The sequence below is a fragment of the Mustela erminea genome, chromosome 2 (genome assembly GCF_009829155.1).
Source record: "Mustela erminea isolate mMusErm1 chromosome 2, mMusErm1.Pri, whole genome shotgun sequence".
NCBI lineage: Eukaryota > Metazoa > Chordata > Mammalia > Carnivora > Mustelidae > Mustela > Mustela erminea.
The window spans coordinates 4,540,701-4,567,267 of record NC_045615.1 but is presented as its reverse complement, the minus strand read 5'-3'; the positions used below and the strand labels follow the sequence as shown (position 1 = coordinate 4,567,267).

General features: G+C 33.9%; 1 protein-coding gene across 1 annotated transcript in view; it reads right to left on the bottom strand.

Moving 5' to 3' along the window:
• ADAM7 (ADAM metallopeptidase domain 7) overlaps positions 1 to 26,567 on the bottom strand; it is an 85,734-nt gene that overhangs the window by 37,780 nt on the left and 21,387 nt on the right. Inside the window, exons 5-11 of the mRNA XM_032332059.1 lie at positions 19,875 to 19,953; positions 18,467 to 18,543; positions 17,349 to 17,538; positions 15,212 to 15,265; positions 12,032 to 12,103; positions 2,712 to 2,881; positions 146 to 230 (exon numbers count right to left, since the gene is read on the bottom strand). Of these exons, the coding sequence (XP_032187950.1) occupies positions 146 to 230; positions 2,712 to 2,881; positions 12,032 to 12,103; positions 15,212 to 15,265; positions 17,349 to 17,538; positions 18,467 to 18,543; positions 19,875 to 19,953 (727 nt within the window). The remainder of the gene's footprint in view (positions 1 to 145; positions 231 to 2,711; positions 2,882 to 12,031; positions 12,104 to 15,211; positions 15,266 to 17,348; positions 17,539 to 18,466; positions 18,544 to 19,874; positions 19,954 to 26,567) is intronic.

Genomic DNA, 26,567 nt, shown 5'->3' with positions numbered 1-26,567 from the left:
AAGACCTGAACTGAGATAAAGAGTTGGATGCTGAACCAACTGAACCACCCAGGTGACCTTAGTCCCCTTCAATGGGACACACAATTAATAGAAATTAACTTCAAACTTTGTGATTAAGTTACATAATAAATAAAACCCAGCCTACCTTAACAACACTGGAGGAATAATAGGGCAGGCATATACCCTCTGAATAAGAAGTTCCTTGTGCATGTATGTAGAGCCATTTCCCACTATAAACAAGATGCAAATACACTCTTCAGTCTGAGGCAGTGGCTTAATTAACACAAAGATTGGATTGCAATGAATCCTCAAAATGCTAGTGCCTTTGCACATAAAAGTGCATTTTTTTCCTTAGAGTTCTAGAATTGAAGATGATCTTAGTTGTTATTAAGCTTATGTAGTATATTAGAGGTATTGAAAAAGTCAGTACAATCTAAAGTTGAAATCATAAAAAATGTATTTTCAAAAAAATAATAAAATGTGAGTTCAATTTTACAGGGCTTATCCTACACTTAGCTTTGAATAAAACCACTTAAAATAATTAAGTTAAAATAACCACTTAAAATAATTAAGTTAAAAAAGTGTTTGGAGAGAAAAATACAACATAGTAAATAGACACATATTAGGATTAATTAGCTATAGTTCAAGTTTTTTAAAATATTTGAATCAAACATAGAAACTCACAGAAGATTAGATAACAATAATCAAACATTTAAAAGAGTTGTCATATGAATTATTCCTGGATTACCTAAAAAGATAGATGTAGATATGTATATTAAGGGAATCCAGATTTGATATGCTTTCAAGAACATTTAGAGTTAGACCACTTTAAAGAGTGATTATGATTTGGGGGAAATTGGAAGGGGAGGTGAACCATGAGAGACTATGGACTCTGAAAAACAATCTGAGGGTTTTGAAGGGACGGGGGGTGGGAGGTTGGGGTACCAGGTGGTGGGTATTATAGAGGGCACGGATTGCATGGAGCACGGGGTGTGGTGCAAAAATAATGACTACTGTTATGCTGGAAATAAAAAAAAAAAAAAAAAAAAAAAAAAAAAAATAAAGAGTGATTATGAGCTGAAAGACCACACTTGGAACATATATAACTAAGAAGATTCAATTATGAGAAAAGTGGTCAGGCTACATGGCCCCTTTCAATTTTTAGCTTTTTTGATCAAAAAGGTATGTTCTATTTCTTTCTTTACTATTTAAATGTCCTACATTTTTAGTCTCAGTAATACTTGGAAGTATTTAGAACTCTGGTCTTCCTAGACTTGGTAGATCTTAGAAAAATACCACTTATGGAGATGAAGCATCAGAGCAAACACAATCTAGATTCTGAACTTGCTCATGGTTACTTAGAAACAAAAATCACAACATGAGAATGCCATATATTTTATCACTTCTAGTGCTACATGAACATAGATGAGAAGACATTCAAGGAATTCAATACATAAGTCCCAAATATGATGTGCAATTAGATATTTAGGAGCACTTTTCTCATTTCCTTACTTGCAGACATACTATTGCTGTGAGAAGCTATTGCTCAGAATAAGAGATGTTCATGAAAGTAAAAGTTTTTTGCTTATAACCATGTGATATTTCTAGACTAATTTATTATTTTAAAACACAGGTCCAAGAAATAGGCAAAGAGGTTAATCTTGTGCACAATGAATGCTATGGTGATAGGTACACATATCTCCCTGGAGATAAGTGCTGTGGACCATCTCAGTGATAAAAATCAGAAGTGATATTACTTTAGAGGTGTGATTCACTCTCATCAATCTGCCAGAGAGCTGGACCTGACTTCCAGCTGTAGGCTTTGGAAGGTTCACAGTTCTGAGTTTAAATTGGAAGTTAACATTTAGATAATGTTAAGACACACATTTGTAGGCCATGTTTGCAGACCATAGGAGAAACACCACTATTACAGGAAGATGAAGTAGATAAGGTGGGTAACATTGTTATATAGTAGCCATAAGGGCACCAGAAGAAATGCTCAAAAACTCCATTACTCCAAAGTTGTACTTTCATACTTTTATTAGGATAACAGGACAATGGTTAACACAAAGTTAAGGTCAGTTCAGCTGCACAATTATTTATCATGTCCTAATAGGCTGAGTAGTGTGGTAGCTATTTTGAATTAGAAAAATGATCAAAATGGGCCCCCCTTTCTTAGGAATGACCTAACATTATAGATAACTTTACTAGGAATATTAAAGCTGTGGCAGTTTAGTTATCCACCCTCATGAATAGTAGAGGAGATGCTCTTGAAGCACTATTCATTGGATAGGGACACTTTACTGAGGGAAAATTTCCAGAGAATAAGGTACTTTCCCAGTAATACAGGTTTTGGGGAATATTGGAATGGCACAGCATGGAAGAATTAAGGGTGTTAGTGCTAGATGCTGGTTAAGTAAATTGATTCTAAAAGTACATTCTCATCCAGTGACATTTCCAAACCTGACCTGAAATGTAAATGTATCATATGTTTACTTTCCAGTGTTAATCAATATTAGAAAGAAAGATTATTTAAAACTTGATTTGGAAATTTTATGTATAGCTGGACATAACATTTTGTCACTGTGTACTATGCAAAATAAATTGTTTTAAAAAGTAGTTTGTTGCTGTTCATTTGTTTGTTTGTTTATTTATTTATTATCTATTTATAATTCACCTAAAGTATGCAGGAAAATAGAGCACTTACATACCTGAGTAATATAACATGATCAAATTTTTTCCTCTTTTTCAGGATTATTTCTTGCCAAGTTGAAAAATGTAATAAGGTATTTTCTATTTTTGAATCTATGTCTATTTTATCTCCATTTGTCCACATTTCAAGGCCAACCAATGTCACATGAATGTCCAAGGTTTTATAAATCTGTTCAAAGTAGAAATAAACTTTCATAGACTCAAGCTACAGAAGGATCCTTCACCATTACTATATTCCTCTATAATTAAAAAAATAGTAATTTTAACATGTGAGGTACATAAACAAAAAATGCAGGTCTTATTTTACAAATGGTTATACTGAAACAATATATTATAACTTGTCCAGAATACTGGGCAAATTGCCATAACCAACAAAAAATTTAACTTAAAAAATATTTGATTTTCTTTGAATATGATGAACCTTACAGACACTGGGCTCAAGATGTGTCTAGCATAAATAATTTAGTAAAACTCATGTTATAACTGACCAGAACGTGTGAATTTATTAGTAGTGGCACACAGAGGGATGAATGTTCTTTCTCTCTCTATTTTAGTCATTAGTTGGTTCTATGGCAGATTAGAATGTTGATATTGGTTTTCAAAATCCAATAGCCTAGCTGCCATATTTTGTTTGATTTTTTAGGACTACTTTGCTGTCTCAATCTTTTTGGAGACAGCTCAAACAGGCACAAATAGCTATAGCTCATAAACCTTCTCACTTCATTCCCATTTTGTAAACACTGAGTTAGTAGATACTTTGATGCCAGCACAAAAGAAGACAGAGTTGAAGCAAATATTATATGAAGATTTTGAGGCAAAAGATGTTATATAAATTTTATAATTCCTAACAGCCAGTACAAAGTAGGTTGAAAGAATGAATGAACTATGAACACTGAGTTAAGGTCAGAAATGATGAGGTCATTCACACAATAATAGTAGAGCATGCAATCAGTTATTAAGAAGTGTGCTATATCATGGCTATAATAGCATTGTGTTAATTTTCTACTTTTCTTAACCTGCATAATATGAATATATTGAATTTCATGTGTCAATATAATAACCCAACAAAGTCATTTCGTAAACCCGAGAACTAGGCTTCCTTTAAAGAATCATGAAGTTAGACCTTTAGTTAAATCATGATTTCAAATCCATTCTGGAGCCTATAATGTCCATTCCTTTTAACCCTGACCTTAGCATGTAATAGACCTTATATGTCAGGTACCACAGAACAATATATTTGTTTTAACCTGGTCTCCTTGGAGTCTCTACCATTCATGGGTGGGCTTTAGGTCCATAAAACTGGAGAAAGTACAAATGGAAACAATAGTTATCATTTATCATCCTATGAATGTTCTCTCTTCTAGTGAAAACATACCCTATAAAATAAAAACCATGTTGCATCTATGGAATGCTTGGAAGGGTTTGTATATACTATTTGGGAGATTGTGGAGAATTGGTTCACTCTTCACAGTAGAGAAAAAAACTGAACTTTCCAAGATAAAGGGGTAAAGATACTGTGAAAGTAAGTGAGAGAGGATGAAGTAAAACAATGAGTGTGGGCACTGTGGAGGATAAAGGATTGGCATGACTTCCCAATCTAAACTGAATATCTTTAGTAAAAGTTCAGTAATTTGCACCAATTTTGTATTTATGCTTACTTTGGTGATGGAAACCCAAAGAGAAAGACTGAGTCTTATATTTGTGTCAGTGTTAGGGTAGTGATAAAGACAATCACAAAATATAAGAAACAGGATAAAGGGAGCTTGGGCTGAGAGGCAGAGGAGCAGAGCAGATCACTCTCAGAGCAGAGCCATTACCAGGCATGAGCCCTTCCATGCTACACACAGGCAGGGGGATTAATTCACACACAAAGCCAGAGTAGCTCCTGGTCCTTTCTGATTGAAGACAGAGTAGTCTAGGCAAGAGAACTGAGACATAGCCCCACCCCTTGTGGGGAGAATCTTCTGGTTCTATCTGACTAGAAGAGCTAATGACATTCCTGAAAGCTGTGTGAACCAGTGGTGGCTTGAGCCAAGAGTTGAGCGGATAGAGCTGATTACTCTCAGAAAAAAGCCAATACAGGTATTTCTTAATTTTTAAGTTTGTGTTATGCCATTTGCTTTCACAGAAGGCCAACATTAGAATACATTTTCACTGAACAAAAGAAATCTGAAGAGGATTTTTGCTTTTATGAGAAAAGGCAAAAAGCAAAAGTGATGCTCAATGTTTGCTTTGTGGTGAGCCATTGTAGAGCCATTGCAGTGTCATCCCCGGTAGGTGACACTGTCCAGCACCAAGCCACTGTAGCTCTGAAGTGTGTCTGTGAGCATCAGTGCTTTATCTCAGTTTCTTTTGTGCATTTGTTAGGAAGATGTGTTCCAAGGTACCAGAAAAGCCTAAGAGAAGTTGTGTTGTTTTGTGTGTGTGTGTGTGTGTGTGTGTGTGTGTGTGTGTGGTTTTTTTGTTTGTTTGTTTTTTGGCTCAAAAACATTGCCATATAAATTAATAGTAATTGCTTCTCAGCTTTATGCTATTTGGCCAATGAAATATTTAACAGGAATATTCCTTGTTCAGATAGAGGGAGAAACCTATTCCAGCATGACGGCTTCCTGAGTTACACAGAGGCAAGGGGCTAATTTTTAGCCAAGGCTGAAGGTAGATTCTGGTCCCTTCTAACTGGAGAGCCTGGTTTGAAAAATTGAGAGTTGCCTGAAGTAGCCACCCAGGCAAGGAAGATGAGACATAACCCACCCAATGTGAAGAGAGGGTGTTTGTCCCAACTGACTGAAGTTTGGTAAAACACCTGAAAGCTGTGCAGCTCAGAAAATTCAAGAAAGGCACAAGAGAAAGGCAGACATCACCCATAGTTCACAGACCAGAGCCAGCGATGCTGTTTGGCTGGGGATCTTGGAGTGCAGTTCAGCTTAAGTTAAGACAACAAAGATATATTCCAGTTTTAGAGCTGCTTCTCCCACTGCACGAGGGCAGAGAATCTAATTCATAATCAAGGATCATGAAAAATTAGGTAAATTTGACGCCACGAAAGGAAACTGATAAAGCTCCAATAACTGACCATAAAGAAACAGAGATCTATAAACTGTCAGGGACACCATTTTGAATAATCCTCTAAGGAAGTTTAGCAGACTATAAGAAAACACAGACAACTAAATAAAATTGGGAAAATAATTCATGAACAAAAAGAGAAGTTTGGCCATGTGGGAGAAAGAATTAGACAGTAGACATTACCCAGTGAGAGGTGCAAAATGAAAAAAAGAATGAAAAAGAGTGAAGAAAGCCTACTGGAATTATGAGACACAGTGTAAAAATACCATGAGGATTCTAAAAGGAGAAGAGAAAAAAAAAAAGTGACAGAAAGTATATTTAAAGCAATAATGGCTAAAAACTTCCTGAACTTGGTGAAAGAAATAGACATCTAGATCCATGAAGTCTGAAAGACAAATAGATTAAACCTAATAGGGCTACATTAAGATACTTTGTAATTAAATTGTCAAAAATCAAAGATGAAAGAATTTTAAGAGCAGCAGAGAAAAGAGAGGCATTACATATAAGAGATTGTTGGATTTTGCTTTTTAAATCCCTTCACCCTATAGACAGATTTCTCAACAGAAACTTTTTAGGCAAAGAGATAATGTAATATCAAAATAACTGCCAACCAAGAATACAATGGCTGGTAAAGCTGTCCTTCAGAAATGAAAGAGAGATAAAAATTTTCTTGAACAACCAAAAATTGAGGAAGGGAGTTCATTACCACTAGACCTGCCTTAGGAGAAATGTTAAATCCCTCTTTGAATAGAAGTAAAAATTGCTCATTAACATCATAAAAAAACACAAAATGATAACATTAATCTCACTTGTAATGGTAAATATATAGTGATCATTAGATTCTGCAATTTGGTAATAGTGGTGTATAACTCACAACTCTAATTTAAAAGTTCAAAAATGAACAGAGTCGGGCGCCTGGGTGGCTCAGTGGGTTAAACCTCTGTCTTAGGGTCAGGTCATGATCTCAGGGTCCTGGGATCCAGCCCTACATCAGGCTCTCTGCTCAGCAGGGAACCTGCTTTTCCTTCTCTCTCTGCCTGCCTCTCTGCCTACTTGTCATCTCTCTCTCTGTCAAATAAACAAATAAAATCCTTTAAAAAGATGAACATAGGGAAAAAACCCATAAATACAATATGTACAATGTTATTAGCTACAAAATATTAAAGAATGTAAATTTTTACTGCAATAATGTAAAAAATGTAAATAATGTAAAATTTTAACTGCAGGTAATGCAATAGTAAGGAGAAAAGGAAGTGTCAAATATATGAATTCTATTAAAGTTAAAAATTGTTATCAGTTTAAATTAGGATCTGATAAGTTTGATATTTTACATAAACCTCATGATAACTTCAAGGGAAAATTTTCTTGTAATTAGATGAAGGAATACAATAAAGAAGTCAAAGAATACCAATATCAGAGACATCAAAATACAAAAAAAAAAAAAAAAAAGGAGAGCAGGATAAGAAATAGGGAACAATGGATCTGTAAAACAACCAGAAAACAATTCAGAAAATGGCAATAGTATGTCTTTACCTACCAATAATTACTTTAAATGTGAACAAATTAAACCATCCAATCAAAAGACACAGGGTGGGTAAAGGGATTAAAAAAGCAAAATCTAGCAACACAAAGCATACAAAAAATATGTAAGCCCTAAAGACACACATAAACTGAAGATGAAGGGATGGAAAAAATCATTTCTACCAAATGATAACCCCATTCCTCCTCCCCCCCAAAGTATATGTATTTATACATATATCAAAATAGATTTTAAACAAAAAATGGTAAAAATCATTACATAATGATAAAAATGTCAATACATCAAGAAGACTTAACTGTAAATATTTATGTGCCCAATACTGGAAAACATAAATATACAAATCAAAAACTAGAGAACTGAGAGGAGAAATTAAAAAAAAAATTAATACTTCACCCCGAGCAATGGATAAATCATTCAGACACAGAATCAATAAATAAACAGTGCATTTGAACAATACTCTAGACCCAAAGGACCTAACAAATGTACACAGAACTTTCTATCCAACAATAATAGAATACATATTCTTATTTACACATAGAATTTTTTTTAGAGTAGGCCATATGTTAGGTTTTAAAACAAGTCTTAGCAAATTCAAAAATGATAAAAAATCATACCAAGTATCTTTTCTGAACATAACGGCACGGAACTAGAAACCAGGAACAAGATGAAAACTGGAAAATTCATGAACACATAGAAACTATATAACACTCTCCTGGACAATCAATGGATCAAAGGGGAAATTAAAGAGGAAATAAATAAAAGACTCATGTGTGTTTCCATTTTCATTTGTCTTAAGGTCAGGTCTGAACAAACCAATTACTTGTAAGGAGATTGAATCAGTGATCACAATATCCTAATGAAGAAAGATAGATTTACTGGTGAATTATACCAAACATTAAAGGAATTGCTATCAATAATTCTCAAACCTTCCCAAAAAACTCAAAGAGGAGCAAACATTCCCAAACTAATTTTACAAGCCCAGGATTACCCTGATGGCAAAACCAGGAAAGGGTATTATTAGAAAACAATACTGCAGGCTAATACCCTTGATGAGAATAAGTGAAAAATGGATCAAAGTGGATTGAAGAGTTAAACTGAGTTTTACCATAAAATCCCAGAAGAAAACATGGGCCTTGACATGGGCCTTGGTAATGAATGTTTGGAGATGATGTCTAAAGCACAAGCAACAAAATAAGAAACAATCAAGTGGGATTGCATCAAACAAAAACTTCTGCACAGCAAAAGAAGCCAATAAAAAAGTATAAAGAGAACTTATGGAAGAGGGAAAAATATTCACAAGCCATTATCTAAGGGGTTAATATCCAATATATATAAACTCATTAACTCAATGGCAAAAAAAAATTCAAATTAAAAAATGGGTAAAGTAACTGAATAGACATTTCTTCAAAAAAGATAGATGAAAGGCCAACAAGTGCATGATGAGATTTTCAACATCACTAGTTATTAAGATAATGTGAATTAAAATCAAAATAAGATATCATCTCTGCTTGTTAGAATGGCCATCACTAAAAAGACAAGAGACAATAAATGCTGGTATGGATGTAGAGAAAAGAGAACCCTTGTGCACTGTTGGTGGGACTGTAAATTGGAAAAGCCACTGTGGAAAAAAATGTGGAAGATCTTCAAAAATTTTTAACTATTTATATGATCCAGAAATTCCACTTCTGGGAACATATCAAAGGAAATAAAAGCATATATCAAAAAGAGAACTGCACTCCTATGTTTATGCAAGCATTCTTATATAATCAAACCATGAATACAGCCAAGGTGTCCATTAATGGATGAATGGAAGAAGTTGTAGTAGATATATATAATGGAATATTATTTAGCCATAAAAAATCAAGGATATCCTACCATTTTTGATAACATAGATTACCCTAAAGGATATTACATTAAGTGAAATAAGTGAAATAAGTCACAGAAATAAAGACAAACACTATATGATCTCACTTATATATGGAATTTTTAAAAAACAAATTCATAGGAAAAATGATCAGACTTGTGGTTATCATAGATTGAGTGTGGAGAGAGGGAAATTGGAGGAAGGTGGTCAAAAGGTACAAACTTCCAGTAATAAGATAAATAAGTACTAGAGATGTACAACTGATGACTACAGCTAACCGTACTGTATGATGGGTAGGAAAGTTGTTAATAAGAGTTGATATTGAGAGTTTTCATCACAAGGGGAATTATTTTTCCTTTATTCTTTTGGGTTTTTCTTTTCTTTTCATAGTATCTATTTGAGAAGATAGATGTTAGCTGAACCTACTGTGGTAGTCATTTCACAATTTATGTAAATTAAACCATTATGCTGTATGCCTTATACTTACACAGCAGTGTATGTCCATTATATGTCCCAATAAAACAGGAGAAAATGCCTAAAAACCTTGATAGGAGGAAAGATGGTTATAAACACTGCAAGAATTATTTGAAAAATAGGATCAGAATCAAGTCATGAATAAACTTACAAAAACCTGGGGTGCCTGGGTGGCTCAGTGTGTTAAAGCCTCTGTCTTTGGCTCAGGTCATGATCCCAGTGTCCTGGGATCAAGTCCCACATCATGCTCTCTGGTTAGCAGGGAACCTGCTTCCTCCTCTCTCTCTCTCTGCCTGTCTCTTTGCCTACTTGTGATCTTTGTCTGTCAAATAAATAAATAAAATATTTTTTTAAAAAAACCTTACAAAAACCTTTATCAATCAATCAATCAATAAATAAAAATAAACAGGAGAAAACGGAGGTGACTATGAGATATAACCATTCCTCTCCACGTTGTTCCTATTTTTAGAATAATATGGGGGAGGATTTTTAATTTCCATAGACATGAATTTAAAGTTTAGAGAAAGTATACTTCTGGGTAAGATGTGTAAAGTTGGAAAGAATGTTTTTGCTGCCCTGACAAAAAGAAAAAGCTAGAGAATCTACAAAGTTGTATAATATCAAACCATAAGTTAGCTGCGGTAACAGGGCCAATAGTACCTTGAAATCTAAGGAAAGAGCGCCTCCTTTGGGGAGAGATGGTACTATTGATAGAGCGTCTCCCAGTGGCAGAGCATGAGAAAAAGAGATGTTGACATCATATAACACATAAGAAGAATTCACCAGACATTTGTAAGGAATTGTTAAAGGGTAAGTGTGGGATAAAATGAGAGTGTAAGACCTTCTGAAAGACACGGACATAAGTAATTTTACAAAGGGAGGTAATCTCCAATCTCCCATTCTGGATGTGCAGAGTGGGAGATTGGAGATAACCTCCCTTGGTGGTATAGGCTTGAAGGATGGGAGAAACTGTTGCCTTGGGAACATCTTCAAATCTACCAGACTCATTCTCCAGAGATACAAAAGCATTTAGCTTCTATATGGCCTTCAGAAATTTTTTTTTTTCTGTTCTAATCTCATTATTACTTCTTTCCTTGTACTAACTATGGCTTAGTTTATTTTTCTTTTTGTAGTTCCTTAAGGTATAATGTTAGTTGTTTACTTGCTATTTTTTTTAATTGATGTATGTATGCATTTACAACCATAAACTTTCCTCCTGGAACTGCTTTTGCTGCATCTCCTAACTTTTGATATGTTTCCATTTTTGTTAGTATCAAGATTTTTTTAAATTTTACCTTTCATTATTCCTTGATCCATTTGTTGTTTGGGAATGTGTTCTTTAATTTCCACATATTTACACATTTTCCAGTATTCTTGCTGTCATTGTACTTGATATAATTTCCATCTTTTTGAATTTTTGCAATTTGCTTTGTGGTCTATATAACATATACTATGAAATATTCCATCTGCTATTGAGAATAAATGGTGTATTCTGTTGCTCTTGGGTGGAATACTCTGTATTTACCTGTTGGCTTCATTTTGTCTATAGTGTTGTTTAAAACCACTGTTTATTGATTAGCTGTCTAGATGACATATCACTTGTTGAGAGTGGGGCATTTTTTTTATGCTCCCAGAACTCAAGTGAAAACCGATTGTTGCTGAAAGATGGGGAAAATAAAAACAAAACAAAACAAAACAAAACAAAAAAACAAACTTGTTGCCCTGGAGGAGAGGCAGGACGCTATCCTAAGGCCAGAACATTCAATGTCTCCTACCAGTGAAGGAAGAACACAGTGAGAATAATGTACCCAAAGACCCATTCATGACAGAACTTTCATAAGACAGGATAGATCAGGGCAACAAAATACTCCGGGTCCCATAACTAAGCTAGCAATCACTGTGTAACAAATAAGAATAAATTACTACTGAAGAAGAGGTAAGAATGTGAGTGAGGACCATTGAGCAGGCACCCTTGATAAAGGCCTGAAGTTGACAATGAAGCAGAAACAAGTTCTCCAACAATGCTAGATTATGGAACAGTGATTTTAAATGTAATAGTGGATTTGATTTATGCATGGTAAATATTCAAGTCTTTATAAATTTTTTATATATTTTTATAAATTTTGTGATTAGTAACCATTATTTGAAACCTCCTTAAATACTAAATGTCATTTACTTAGAAAACCAAACCTCAGTGCTGTGGTTCATTTATTGCTGAGAATTTTTAATTGGATTTTGGCTAATTAGTTCACATGGTGAATTTTTGTATTTTGGACTGTCTCAATATTGAAATTAGCACAAAATCCAGCAGCTATCTATCTTAAAAGTATTTCTTCCATTTGCATTTTTAGCTTCATTCAAACTGTATCAGATCTTACCATGTTGACAAAATTGGCCATTCCCCAAATTCTGTTCCTCAGTTTACTATGAGGATGATTATTCCTGTGATACTGGAAAATAAAACACCAGGTTAACATTCATTAATAATAGGAGATGGATAAAAACTCAACAAAATATTTCACTTACTATGAGATACTTCCAAGGGAAAAAAAAACTTTTTGGCATTCTTTCTGGTCAGGTAAAAATCTGGACAAATTATACAGAATTATATATTTGATATAAAATAAATAGTATATTGATAATAGTATTTTGATATAAAATAATAAAAAGCAGATACATTTCTAAGGACATGCTTCAGTTTTGCACTACTTTAAGGTTTTCCTCATAACCTTATCCCCTTTTCACATTACAATATATTACAGTACGTTGACATATTAAACCAACTGATAAGTGTGCTTTAGTTCATATTTATCATGCTGATGAAAGAAAACTTATTAAAGCTCCACAGAAACCATTATATTGCAAATAAAGCAACACTTATCAGCTCTTCTATGTTCATGGTTGTCACAACCATGTATGTATTGAATGTAATCAAGGGCCACCCTAGACTCAGAGATGTGATCTAGAAGGAAATTGTGTCTCCCCCTTCTCTCTAGGGAAAGGCTGAGAAGACAAAGTGGATTTCTCTACTCTGGTGTATTGTCTTTTTTTCCCTTTTAACAAATGGATTTTCCATTTGTGCCATTAGGACCTTGTTCTTAAGATGATCAATTTAGATTTGATAAAAGATACTTTATAAAAATATCAAAAGTATCTTGTAGAGATAAATGCAAATGATCAAGCTTGTTTTATAATAAAAAGTAAAAGAGACACGGCTTTTCTGAATCCTACAATTATCCTCATTACTTGCTCTTTTGTTCTCCTGTTATCTCAAAAATCTAAAACCTCAAAGGTTTAACATTACACTCTCTTCACTTCTCATTTACCATTCATTTCTCAACCTACTATTCATTGGTTTACCTGCCTCTATCCCATTAAAACTATTTTTGACAGGAACATAAATATCCTCCTACTTATCCAAGCTGTTGAACGCCTTTTCCTCATCTTCCTGATCATCTTGTCTACCTTTACTATTGAACATTCTGTCTTTCAAGAAATTTCTTATCACTTAAGTTGCTAATACCTATCACTCTTCGTGTTTTATTGTACAGAAGTTTCTTTTCTTTCCCACCATCTCCTTAAATTTTAGATGGCAAATATGGTTTCACACCAGAATTCTTGGTGACCAATTGGTAGTGCTCACCTGGAATACACAGTTGAGAAAGATTCTGAGCCTATCTTAGAGATCACAGGGATAGAGTACTACATCATTTAGTGATATTCATCCATGGGTATAAGGAAGAGAAAGGGGAATGGGGTTTTGCATTCTTTACAAGTCTTTATTATATGGCTAGTCTTCCCCAGTGTATAGACACTTGTGTTCTGCTTATTCTTTCAACTTGCAATGTCCGGGTGTATATACCCATATCCTTATTCTACTTAGCTGCTTAAAATTCATCATACTGTCTTCAAGCTATGTAAATATTTTGAAATATTTTCTAAAAGTTGTCTTTGTTTTTCTATTTTATCTTACCAGAATACACTAAGTCTACATTGTTCTTTCTGTTGCCCTTTTATGCAGCTAACATATACATGTATGTATGTGTGCATATATTACTCAGATAAGTACAGATATATATAGTTAATACTCAGAATCTAGCATATTAGACACTCATTAACTATTTTTTAATTGAAAATAGATGATTTTCTATAGGAACTTCTCTAAAAATCACCACTTAAAAATTTAAAGACAATATTAAGGGAACGTACGTAAGAGCTATGTATGTAAAAGTCCAGATAATGCCCCCCAAATCATATCAAACAAACCTTTACCTGGCTTCTGGGGTAAATACTAAATTTAATTCGTTGTTCTTATTTCTTACTAATAAATTATTATAAAGAAAGCTTATTTTAGCACTCTTTTAAAGGTGAGTTATCATGTTCTCATAAACTTTTTAGTGTAAGCCTATTTAGTGCCCAAGTTTTACCACTTTTTAAAATTGATAGCTGTAGTTTCTCCTTGTTTAAAAAATTGAAAAAAATGTGTCCTTTTAAAAAATTAATATAGATCTCATTTATTTTGTCTTATTGTGGTGGCTAAAAATTTCAGTTAATCCGTCAAAGGAAAATTTATCGACCATGAAAACAAATCCATCTTATTCTCACTTTTGAAGAAAAAATATCCAACATTCCCACTAGAGGGAAAGGAAAAAACCCTACTCTCCCTGTAACTCTGTTATTTCTTGTTGCATAACTTTTCCTACTTTATTGTTAGGTGTATAATCTGAAATATAAGTGGAAAATTTTCAGTCCTTAGAGAGCTTATTCTATTTTCCATTATGTTGGTGGACTCTTCCTTACGTAATTACTTTTCTCTTGGATTATGAAAATGTCTTTTTAGGGCATTAACAGTTTGAGCTTTAACAGTATTGAGCTTTAACAGTTTATTAAGTTTTCAATCAGTTTTTATGTTGAAAACTTTGCTTGTCATTTCTGTATCTAAAGAAAAATATATCATGCATTATATCATTGCACGACACAAGTTTAGGATTTCTACTTTCTCATGAATAATATGTTTCCTACCCATTGTTAAGGAGAGACAGAATATTCCCTTTCTCTTTGCAGCTTCAGTGGAAAGAGATTCTCCAGTTCCCTTTTCAGAGATGGGGCAGCTCTTTGTGGCTCTGGGCATTATGCAATATGTTCTATATATTACATGTCACCAAACCTTTGAATTTTACTTACTGTTCTGACAGAGGTTCTCTTTTTATTTGTAGGACTTGGAGATTTCCTGTGTGTGTGTGTGTGTGTGTGTGTGTGTGTGTGTGTGTTTTCCTCAGGTAAACTACAGATTGTACACATATTTTCAATTTTGTATACGTTGCTCATCATTTCCACATGTTCATAATAGGAAGGAGAATTCTATTTTGGCTTAGTCAGCTATACTGCCAAAAGACCTTATCACCTCTTATATAAATCTTTTTGGGAAGCTAAAAATAACATTGAGCCCGAATTCTGATTAAAATACTTTTTTCTTCTTTTTAAGAATCACAACTATTTAGAATCACAGCTAGTTTTATAAGCATGAATGAAAAGGAAATGTTCATCTGAAAACTTACCACATTATAATCAGCAACAATGAACAGTTCAACATACTTTTCTTTATGGACATTCTGGAAATTTATGAAAAATTTAATGAAATATGGTTAATGTTCCTCACTTTAATGTTTTAAGTTAAAATTTTTATGGTAAGAGATGTTAATATTATTGATATGGAAAGGTGAGGTACAGAAGTATAACTAATAATTCCAGGAATTTATCTAAGTAAAACCTAATATATTCTTAAAACATGTGCACCTGTGTGTCAGGTTTTAGTAAACCTGCAACAATATTCTATATTTGAATATCCTTCTCTTTTTTGTTTAGTCTTTCAGGTAAAATAAAAGTTATATTTATTTATATAATAACCAAGATAAGGTAGCAACCTAAGTGTCTATTGGTAGGTGAAAGGATAAAGAAAATATATTACACACACACACACACACACACACACACACGGATATTATACAGCCATATAAAAGGAAGGAATCTTGTCATTTACAACAGTATGAGTAGATCTGGAAGGTGTTGTGGTAAGTGAAATAAGTCAGACTGAGGAAGACAAATAGTATATGATTTCACACACATATGGAATCTAAAATTCAAAACAAATGAATAAACAAACAAAAACTAGAATCAGACCTATAAATACAGAGAACAAACTGGTGGTTACCAGGCGGGGGTGGGGTATAAGGATGGGCAAAATGGGTGAAGGGGAGTGGAAGACACAGGCTTCTAGTCATGGAATAAATAAGTCATGGAATAAAAGGCATAGCATAGGAAATAGAGTCAATGGCATTGTGGTAGCATTGTATGGTGACAGATGGTAGCTACACTTGAATGTAGCATGATGTATGGAGATGTTGAATCATTACTCTGTATACCTGAGACTAATGTAACAATGTGTGTTAGTTATACTCTAAGCAAATGAATAGTTATAAATAAGGAATAATGAATATATTTTTTATTTTTTTTCCTATATAAAGTAAATATTAAGCGGCAAGCAAAATATAAGACTGACTGGTTAATAGGACTGACTTTATTCCTTCCACTCCTCTCCTATCTCCCAATCTCATACTTGCAGTAGTATCATTTACAAAGAAATGTATAAAAGTTGCTAATTTTAGACCTTTGTTTTATAAATAACCAATACTGGAAAATTCTGTTTTCAACTCTTAGTGTTATGCATTGAGGTGCATGCATATTATCTGAGTATAAATCAGAGGCATATTGTACAAAGATTTAGCTAAGGTGTTTTGTGTGTGTACTAAATAATTATATATTAGTTGATTGAATCAATCAGAAACACCTGTTAAGGACCTAGTAATTTTCCGACACAATCTGAACCATGGATATGTGAATATGGGTATTCATGGATCTTAAAGGCTAAAACCTAGTGTGGATTTGAGGTGATAGGAACTAGTTGTACAGAAAAGCCTAAAACACAGAGGACACTCATTGTGCAGTCATCCCACCAGAAATTGAAGTTGCTATTACTTATCTTTAATAATTAACAATTAGAATATTTGGACTGATGAAAGGAGGAGACACTGACTTATCATCAACCTCCTCCCCAACCAAAAGAAATAAAAATAAAAAAATAAATAAGGCAGTGAAGATGAGGGAAAAGGAGAGTTTTCGAGACATTGTAAATTTAATTCTTTTCAACAACTTATAACCCTAATGCTATAAATCTATATGTACAGTTGTAAATATTCCCTTTCCTTAAAATTGATTGGACAAACAGAGTTACTGTAGAAAATGAATATTTTCTTTTTCATATTTTTTAAGATTTAATTTATTTATTTGAGAGAGAGAGGCATGAGCACAAGCAGGGGAAGGGACAGAGGGAGAGGAAGAGGAAGACTCCCTCTTGAGCCAGGACCCTGATGCAGGGGTCGATGCCAGGACTCTGGGATCATGACCTGATCTGAAGGCAGATACTTAACCAACTGAGCCACCCAGGTGCCCTGGGAATGAACATTTTCTATGTTGATTAAAAAAAAATAGTTTGATATTTTAGTTTTCAAACAAGAGTCAGACTCAGGTAACACATATTCTTCATTAACTGGGCTCATCTTTTTGTTTTGAAGTAAAAAAAAAGAAATAAGAGACATTTTCCCTAGCATTAAGGTGATTTAAAAATAAAGCACTTACTTTTCTTTTGAGGTCTTCCATGATTTTAATATCCTTTGAATCATTTGTCCTGGTAAAATTGAATTCTGTACAAGAATAATTGGCAGCATACTGCATTCTTGGATTATACCTGAACACCAAATGTTGTCCCTCATCTGAATATTTCACTGGTTCAATGAGGTATCTTTGGTCATACACCCTGAAGAATCCCCTATGGAAAATGAGAATGTGATATATGTTCAAAATCTATTCAATTTTATCTCTATTTCTCACAATATTCTTCTTTTCCATTTTATTGACTTGCCTATTTATGAATGGAAGCTATAGAGAGACCAAGTCCTCATGAGCATGCAGTCAGGCCTTTAATTAAAAAATATTGTAAGAGTCAACTCATCTGGATTTTCAGAAACTTAACAGTTCAGTCTTTACTTTGAAGTCTCAGAGGTCTAGCAAACATTTTGTGAATTTTTTATGTCCGTCATGCATTAGTTGTAGAGAAAATATATGATAGTAAAATAACTATTATATGGAAATTTTACCATTCAAGTTTTCTTATTCTTGAATATATTGGGATCTATTCAGGTAAAGTGTACATATATGAAGGTGGAAGTTTCTTGTTCTTCTATCCTCTACCCTACATTTCCTCCTTTACTCTTAAGTCCAAGATCTACAGAGAACTAAAATAGGCTTTACTTCTAACTGCAATTTCTAAGGACTCTAACTCCTGATTATTAAAAAGGTATGAAATGTGTGGTGAGAATTCACAGGACTAGAAGCCAGGAAGCCTGGTTTTGGGTTTAAATTCTATCACCGGCAAATTGGATGTTCAGAGGCAAGTCTCTGATTTCAGTGGCTCTAACATGAGAGGACAGACTAGATGATTCCCAGCAGTCTTGTAACTCTGAATCCCTTGATCATATACTGAAAAACGTGTCTTGCTTACGGCTGTGCATTAGACATCTTTTTGTCAAAAATGAATATAAACAATGGCTAGAACAGATACTCAGGGCGAAAAAAAGAGTAGCTTTTTCCCATTATTTTTTTTTTTTTATTTATAGGGTTGTTGGAAAGATGAGAAGCAAATGCCTCTGAAAATCCATTAAGGAAAGTGAAAAACAAAAGAGATACTTGTGTAATACCTCAGACCATTACACGTGCTGATACTGGCAGCAGAATCAAATTCATGTATGATGGATCCTTGGTAAAAGCAGTGATCCTAAAATAGATGAAGAGGCTATTGAAATAAATACATATACTCATAGTACATAAATATTAACATATACATATTTCATGTTCACAATATATTAGCATTTCATTGTCACACTTTGCATACATACTCATTCATGTTTTCATTCATTGCATCCTGTCATTTGTAAAATTTTGAAACTCTTTTAGAATCCTTTTAATTGCATGATTACATTGTGTTAAACAGTATATGGATTCTTCCCCCACAAATTTAGTAGCTTATTAGTTGACAAATCCAGCCTCAGAAGTGTGACCATTTTCCCTATAAATTTCTCCTTTAATCCACCCTAAAATTCCTACCAAATACCATTCTTGGGTTGTTATTATAAATTTCCTCCAGTTGCCTATGAGATCATGCCAATGTTTTTGATGATTGCCAGAATTAGGTCTCACTCCCCAACCAGGCCTCCTCAAACCTTTCTCTCCTGTGGATGTGTTTCAGTCAAGTTGGTATCCTTGTCACTCCCTACTTCATGTTTTGCCTACAGAGGTTCTGTCGGGTGATCATCTTTTCCATTATATCCATCCATTCAAATCCTGCCTATGTGTGGCACTTCCCATGCAACCTCACACCCTCACAGGCCAACAACATTCCCTCACATAACAGAACGTTATTCAGTTTTCTTCCATTTCTATTTTTACAAAGATTGCAGGATTACATTTCATAGCTGACTCATGCCTTACATAGAGGAAATAAGTTTCAGAAAGTATACTTTTGATAAAAGAGGATAATGTCATCTTTGGTTAGAAGGACACAGAGGTCATGATTTGGAAAGGGAAAGAAGACTGTAAAAGTAAAACCTGTATCCACTGGAATAATATTAATGATAATTGAACAAAATTCATTTGGAAATTGAAAAGACTTCATGTTGGTGACTCAGAAGTCCTAGGCCAGGGAATACGACTCACATAAGGGTCAGTTAGATGGAGGTTTTAAAACTATTTCATGTCTTTAGGTTTTTATCCATTTAGCTTGATGACAGTCTCATCAGGGTATCTTATACTGCTTTTGTATGCTGCCTTCCCCTTCCTCCAAGTTTAATACCATTTGGGGTACAGTTTAATACAGTTTAGTAAAGAAAAATACATTAATAGTTATCAGTTTGCTTGTTAGGCAGTAATCAGCTTCCTTTACAGTTTGTAGGGGCATGTTTTCTATTCCAGGATAATTCAGCTGCAGTACTCAATACAAGATTCATTTCTGACATAACATTTTCTGAAGCTTCTTAGAAAGCTAGTTTGGGTTTTAGGATCACATGAGGAAATTTCAGAAAAGAGACATAGGAGGGTTCTGTAAGATACCATGGTGGGAGGGTAGCTGGTGATCACCTCCCCTCTTGCGGAGTAGTAGGTTTCACTGTAATTTGAGGCTAGGAACTCCCTGGAAAAGATGGCAGAGAGGTAGTGAGATTTACTCATTTATGAAGACAGCAAATAAAACCAATTATGCAGAGAGAATTCTCCAGGTTACTTCCAAATATCAGCAAATTCCTCTCATACTAAAACCACATAAGCAGAATCAATTCCACTCGCATGAAAAAGAATTCTACCCAGATTTCATGGTTTGATAAACCCTAGAAGAGACTGAAAAATATTCTAACAGTTTTAGCCAAGGCAACAATTTGAGAAGAACCTAGAGAAAACATTACCTAGGTAAAAAAAATATGTATACATATATATAGATAGATAGATAGATACAAAACATATTTGATGTACAAGGCATATATTCATATACTACATGTATCCTAACACATATTTACCCAACAGCTATATATTTAGATAAAGGCAATATGTGTTAATAATAGTAAAATTAGAAAACATGGAAAAGTACAAATGAAATTGTCCTGAACTCTCACCATAGAAAGACAGCCCATGTTAATATTTTCATGTAATTCTTTATAGTTTTATCCTCTACACAAGTAAAGGAATGGCATTCTGAGTGTTCAGTAGAGTAATCAGTTCTCTCCCACATCTCCTGTATCAAACCTATGGGTATCTTCAGACTGAGAACTAAGACTGTATATCTCCACTCCCTCAGTACATGCGATAGCAGAACAGAAGAACAAAGGAGGAAATTATTGGATTTTATTTTATCCTGAAAAACAGACTTTTGAAACTCATAACAGAAACATTAGTCCTGAAAGTCAAGGCTTTTGAAATATAAAAGCTAAGCTTTTGTTTCCAAAGCCTAAAAATGAAGACCTCAGGGCAGTCTTCCTATAAATAAGAAACCAATAACATAAAGGAGAAGCCAGGCTACACCACTGTCAGACCAGGAAAACACTCTGGTGAAAGGAAGTGGATGGAGGAAATATGGTGACAGAAGGAGATTGTATTACCTGGAGTAAATGTGACCACACAAGGAGGTAACACATAAGCAGGTAGGTTAGCATCAAAGGCTTCCTAATGTGCCCCAAACCTGTTCCTAGAACCAGGAAATGGGTGGATTTGGAATTATATTTCCCCCAAGACTGTCAGCGTTTCATTCAATGGCACCTTCATTATAAGTTGCTAAGGAAGAGAAGTTTAATTGCTTATAGTCCTGCTGTCTGGAGGGATCCCTTGGCAACTGCCAATAGGTTGCCTATTTCTTGCTCAGTAAGAAGACAGTGTTCTGTGCTGTGAAATTCACTTATTGGAATCTGAATTACCCCATGTGGAAAATAGCCATTCCATTTTAACATTGATGAGTCCGCAAGAAGAAAAGTGGAATATTAACTCTATTAGAGATGAAATGGTGACAGAGTAGAAAAAAGCCCTAGTATCAGTACCATTACTTGGGTTGACTAAGTGGAATGAGCTCAAAATCACTTTTGAGAGGTAAAATATACACTGTGTTATATGAATGTGAAAAACAAACAGACATTTATGTAGTTATGTTCATTATTAAAATTGACATCACTCTCTACATAACTGTTTATCCAACAGTCTTACTTTAATTATCTCATAAATATGTATTTAAAAATAGATTTTTGCAAAAACAAAATCAAGGAAATATTTGATCTGAATTATAAATATCCACCTGTGCCTTCTTATTTGTCCTTCCAAAAAGAGCTGGCAGAACAATCAGAATTTGCTCAACTAGAGCAGAACTGCTAGATTTCCATTCATGCCCATGTTCCATGAACATAACCTGCCTCATTCCCATTAAGTCCCAGTAGGCAGGGTTATGTGTTCAGCATGCAACCAGGATGTACATTTTAGCTCAAGGGCAGAATCATAGCGGACATTACTTCCTTTTTTCCCCCAAAAAACTATATTTAAAAACGTTATTTTCTTATAAAACAAAGGATCCTGTATTTTTTCAATTCATGAATACAAAGTACTAGTATCTCATTTTTTAAACTTTCATTTTGAAATAAGTACAGACTCATAGGTAGTTACAGAGATGACATAGCGGAATCTGATGTCTGTGCACCCTTGACTCAGTCTCCCCAGAAGCTACATCTTAAATAATTATAGTACAATAACAAAACCAGAAATACCCACTAGTACAATGCATGTGCATGTGTTTACATGTCATTTTATCGTGTGTGTGGATTTGTGTTACACCGCTGCAATCAAGATGTTCTATATCTTGATTCTACCAGAAGAATCTCCTTCATGCTGTCTCTTTATAATCCCTCCCCCCTCAACAACATCCTTAATCCTTGACAACAATTCAAAACAACCATACTGTTTTCCAGATTTATAATTTTTCATTTAGAGAATGTTTTATCAGTGGAATTATATAGTATGTGATTTTTTGAGTTTTTTTTTTTTTCTCCCCATTCAGCATAGTGTCATAGTGATCCACCCAGTTTGTTCCATTTCACTGCAAAGTGGCATTCCATGATATGGATAGCCTAGTGTGTTTAACCATTCATTTGTTGAAGGAGATCTGAGTTGTTTCCAGTTTAAGGCAATCCTGAATAGAGCTACAAATATTTGTGTATAGCTTTCTGTGTGAATGTAAGTTTTCATTTTTCTGAAATACTACCTAGTAGTACAATTGCTTTACCTCATGGAGACTGCATGTTGGTTTCTTTTTTAAATTGCTTAATTGTTTTCCAGAATGCTATATCATCTTATATTCCCGTCAGTGATTTATTAATGATCCAGTTTCTTTATATCCCTTGCCAGCACTTGGTAATGTAATTACTATTTTTTTTTTTTAGTGTTAGCCATTTTGATTGAATGAAATATTTCATTGCAGTTTTTAATTTACATTTCTTGAATGATTAATGATGCCATATATCTTTTCAAGAGCTTATTTGTCATCCGTATATTCTCTTCGGTGAGAAGTATCTCCCTATCTTGGCCTATTTCCCAGTTGAACTGTTTACTTTTTATGGCTGAGTTTTGAGAACTCTCTATTTTTCAGACTATTGTCCCTTGTTGGTTATGGTTTGCAGATGTCTGCTCCCAATCTGTAACTTGTCTTTCATTCTCATGACAGAACTTTTGTAGAGTAAGCACTTTCAATTTTAATGAAGACCAGTTTATCAACTTTATCTTTCATTATTCATGCCAAATGATCTGGTGTCAAGTCTAAGAATTTTTTGCCTTAGGTCTAGATTCTGAAAATAGTATCTTGTTTATCTAAAAGTATTAAGGTTTTGTGTTCTATGTTGAAATCCATGATCTATTTTGAGTTAATTTTGGTATAAATTTGGCATAAGCTTTGAGATTTAGGTTGAGGTTTTCTTTCTTTCTTTCTTTCTTTCTTTCTTTCTTTCTTTCTTTCTTTCTTTCTTTCTCTCTCTCTCTCTCTCTTTCTTTCTTTCTCTCTCTCTCCCCCTCTTTCCTTCCTTCCTTCCTTCCTTCCTTCCTTCCTTCCTCCCTCCCTCCCCTCCCCCCTTTCTCCCTCCCTCCCTCCCTATAGTGATAACTCTATATATCAACTGGAGAATCAACCTCTTTACCATGACAGATCTACTTCTAGTACATTATCACAAATTAGGTCCCATCTATTTACATCTTTTTGATGATTTTCATCAGAATTTTGTCATTTTCAGAGAACAAGGTTTGTATGTATTTCTCATATTTGTAACTTTTATTTATTTTTGAACAATTGCAAATGGTGTTGTATTTTAAATTTCAGTTTTCACATCTTCATTTTGACTGTACAGCAATACAGTTGATTTTTTATGATGAAATATTCTGTGACTTTGTTGAACCCATTTATTCTTTCTAGGAGATATTTTCGTTTGTTTGCTAATTTGTTTGTTAGCTTTCATAGAATTTTCTAAGCAAAACACTATTGTGTCATCAGCAAATAAGGACTTTTTTCTTCTACCTTTCAATCTCGACGCCTTCCATTTTTTTTTTCTTCCTGAGTTGCACTGACTAGAACTTCCAGGTATATGTTGAATCGCTATGGTGAGAGTACACATATTTGTATATGTTCAGTCTTTGACCCATAAATATGATGTTTGCTGTAAGGTTTTATAAATACTCTTTATCAAGTCAAGGCCATTCCCTTATGGGTACCATAATTATGGTCCCAATTATCTAAAATTTCTAATAATAAATGAGCGTTGAATTTTATCAAAACTTTTTTTTTCTGCATCAATCAATATGATCATGTGATTTTTTTCTTTACACTGTTAATATGGTAGATTACATTGATTAATTTTAGAATATTGAACCAGTCTTTTGCATTGTTGAATAGGTTATGGTGTAAAACTCTTGTGCATTGTTGAATTTATTTGTTAACACTTTGTTAGGAAGTTTTGTGTTTACACTCACAATGGACATATTCTGTAGTTCAATTTTGTTTGTAGTATCTTTGTTTGGTTTAGGTATCAGAGTAATGCTGGCTTTATAGAATGAGAAAGGGAGTGTTCCCTCTTCCATTTTCTGGAAGACATTGTCTAAAGAGCACTTTTCATTAAGAACATGTAGATTTAAAGTAATTATTAACATAGTAAGACTTAAGTCTGCTATTTAATTTTTTGTTTCTGTTTCTTCTTTTTCATGTTTTAGTTTCCTTTTCCTTCCTTCTTGTGGGTTGCTTAAATACATTTTAAAATCCATTTTAATTTATCTGTAACACTTTTCAGTGTACCTCTCTGTATAGATTTCTTAGTGTTTGCTTTGGGTAATATATTTCATATATATGTTTGTATATATAAAATCAAATATGTAAGACTTGGAATGGTATTATATGAGTTTATACTGTTTCAAATGTGTTCACCTTCTTGAACGTGTAGGTATGCAGTATTTTTCTTGTCAAATTTGGAAATTTTCAGTATCAAAATATTCATTTGAATACTTTTTCAGCTCCATAGTCTCTCCTCTCCTTCTGAGTCTCTCATGGGATCAATTTTACAACTTCTATTTTATTCCCACATATTCCTGAGAGTGCTTTTTTTCCCAGAAAATTTTCCTTGTTATTCAGATTGTGTAATTTCTATTACACAATTATTTCTGATTATTTCTACTCTCTTCTCCATTCTGATCTTAAGCTCATCTATTGAGAGGTTTTTTCCCCATGTATTTTACTTATAGTTCTAAAATTTCCTTTAGATTCTTATTTATATCTTCTATTTTCTTTATTTTTTGAGATTTTCTATTAATTTCCTGAGACATTCTATTTTTTTTCATTTGTTTCAAGTATGTTTGAGATTTTTCATTGAAGTATTTTTGTGATGGCTGCTTTAAAATTTTGTCAGATAATTCAAACATCTGTTTCATTTTGGTGTTGGCAGCTACTAATTTTTTTTTTTCTCTTTTAGATTGAAATATTTCTGGCTTTTGGTTTGGCAAATGTTTTCAATTAAAACTTGGGTATTGTGATATTATATTAATACCCCCTAGACCTTATTTAAATCTTGTGTTTTTATAGATCTCCTCTTATACCATTTTAATGTGAGGCACCTTATTACTGTCATATAGGAATAGAAATCCAGGGTCTTCATTTGTCCTATAGGAGTTCTTTGCTACTGCTTGGTTAGGGTCAAAATTCTGCCTTTTCACTCCTGCTGAAATCATCCTGATTAAGAAGGGGAGGGATTTATTGACACTGTAAGGGGTGTTCTTGCTAATTCTCTACTCGGCCTCTTCTCACATTAACCCATCAGGAAAGGTGAGAGATACCCCATTTTTCTGGATGGGCATGGCATCAGGTTCCACAAATACTCTGCAGTCACACTTAAGTGGGGAAAATGGGTCTTCATTACCACTGAGCCAAGATAAAAGTCTTGGCTTCCCATTTAGCTATCTCTGATATCACTACACAGAAGAGGGAGGGTAGTTGGGATATCTTTATAGCCTGACAAGGGTAGAAGCTTAGTCTCTTGATCCTGCCTTTTCTGGCTGGGATGGGAGTGGGGACAGGGTTCTTTGTGTGTGTGTCATGTCCCCTAGAGTAGAACAGTTATTGTCTCAAAACCTTCTGTCTTTCTAAGCTGCTTTTTTCTCTCTTAGTCCTTTGGCTAAATAGAGCATGATTTTTTTTAGGTTTTTAGTATGGTTGGTTGGTTGTTTTTTGTATATGTTCATGGGAATTTCCAGGTTGCTGATTTCTCCAGTATCTAGTCTGGGGTGCATGAAGCAAAATGACAACCCAAGAAACTCACCACTGTGTTTGTCATTCTTTGGGTAACAAAATCTCTAGCTGGTCTACCTTTTTCTCCACATCTCTCAGTCTTCTTATACTTGTTTTATATATGTAACGCCCAGAAGTTTTAGTTTTACTTAGTGGAAGGAATAGAGAAAAATGTCTGCTCCATTTTTCTGTAAGTGAAAATTCATAGTCTTATTTTCTTTTATAAATCAAAATACATCAATTTTAGGAAATTTTATAGAGCATTGTATCATTTGGAATTCCATACTTTAATATGACCTAATATTTTTATGCTGCACTAGTAGACAAATACAAATTATGCTTAATGTTATTTGAAATCTCAAAATACATACACACTACATAATCCTAACACATTTATCATCACATAATATTTTGCCATTGGCAAGATCCTTTCAATCTAAGTTCTAACCAAGATGATGAATGGA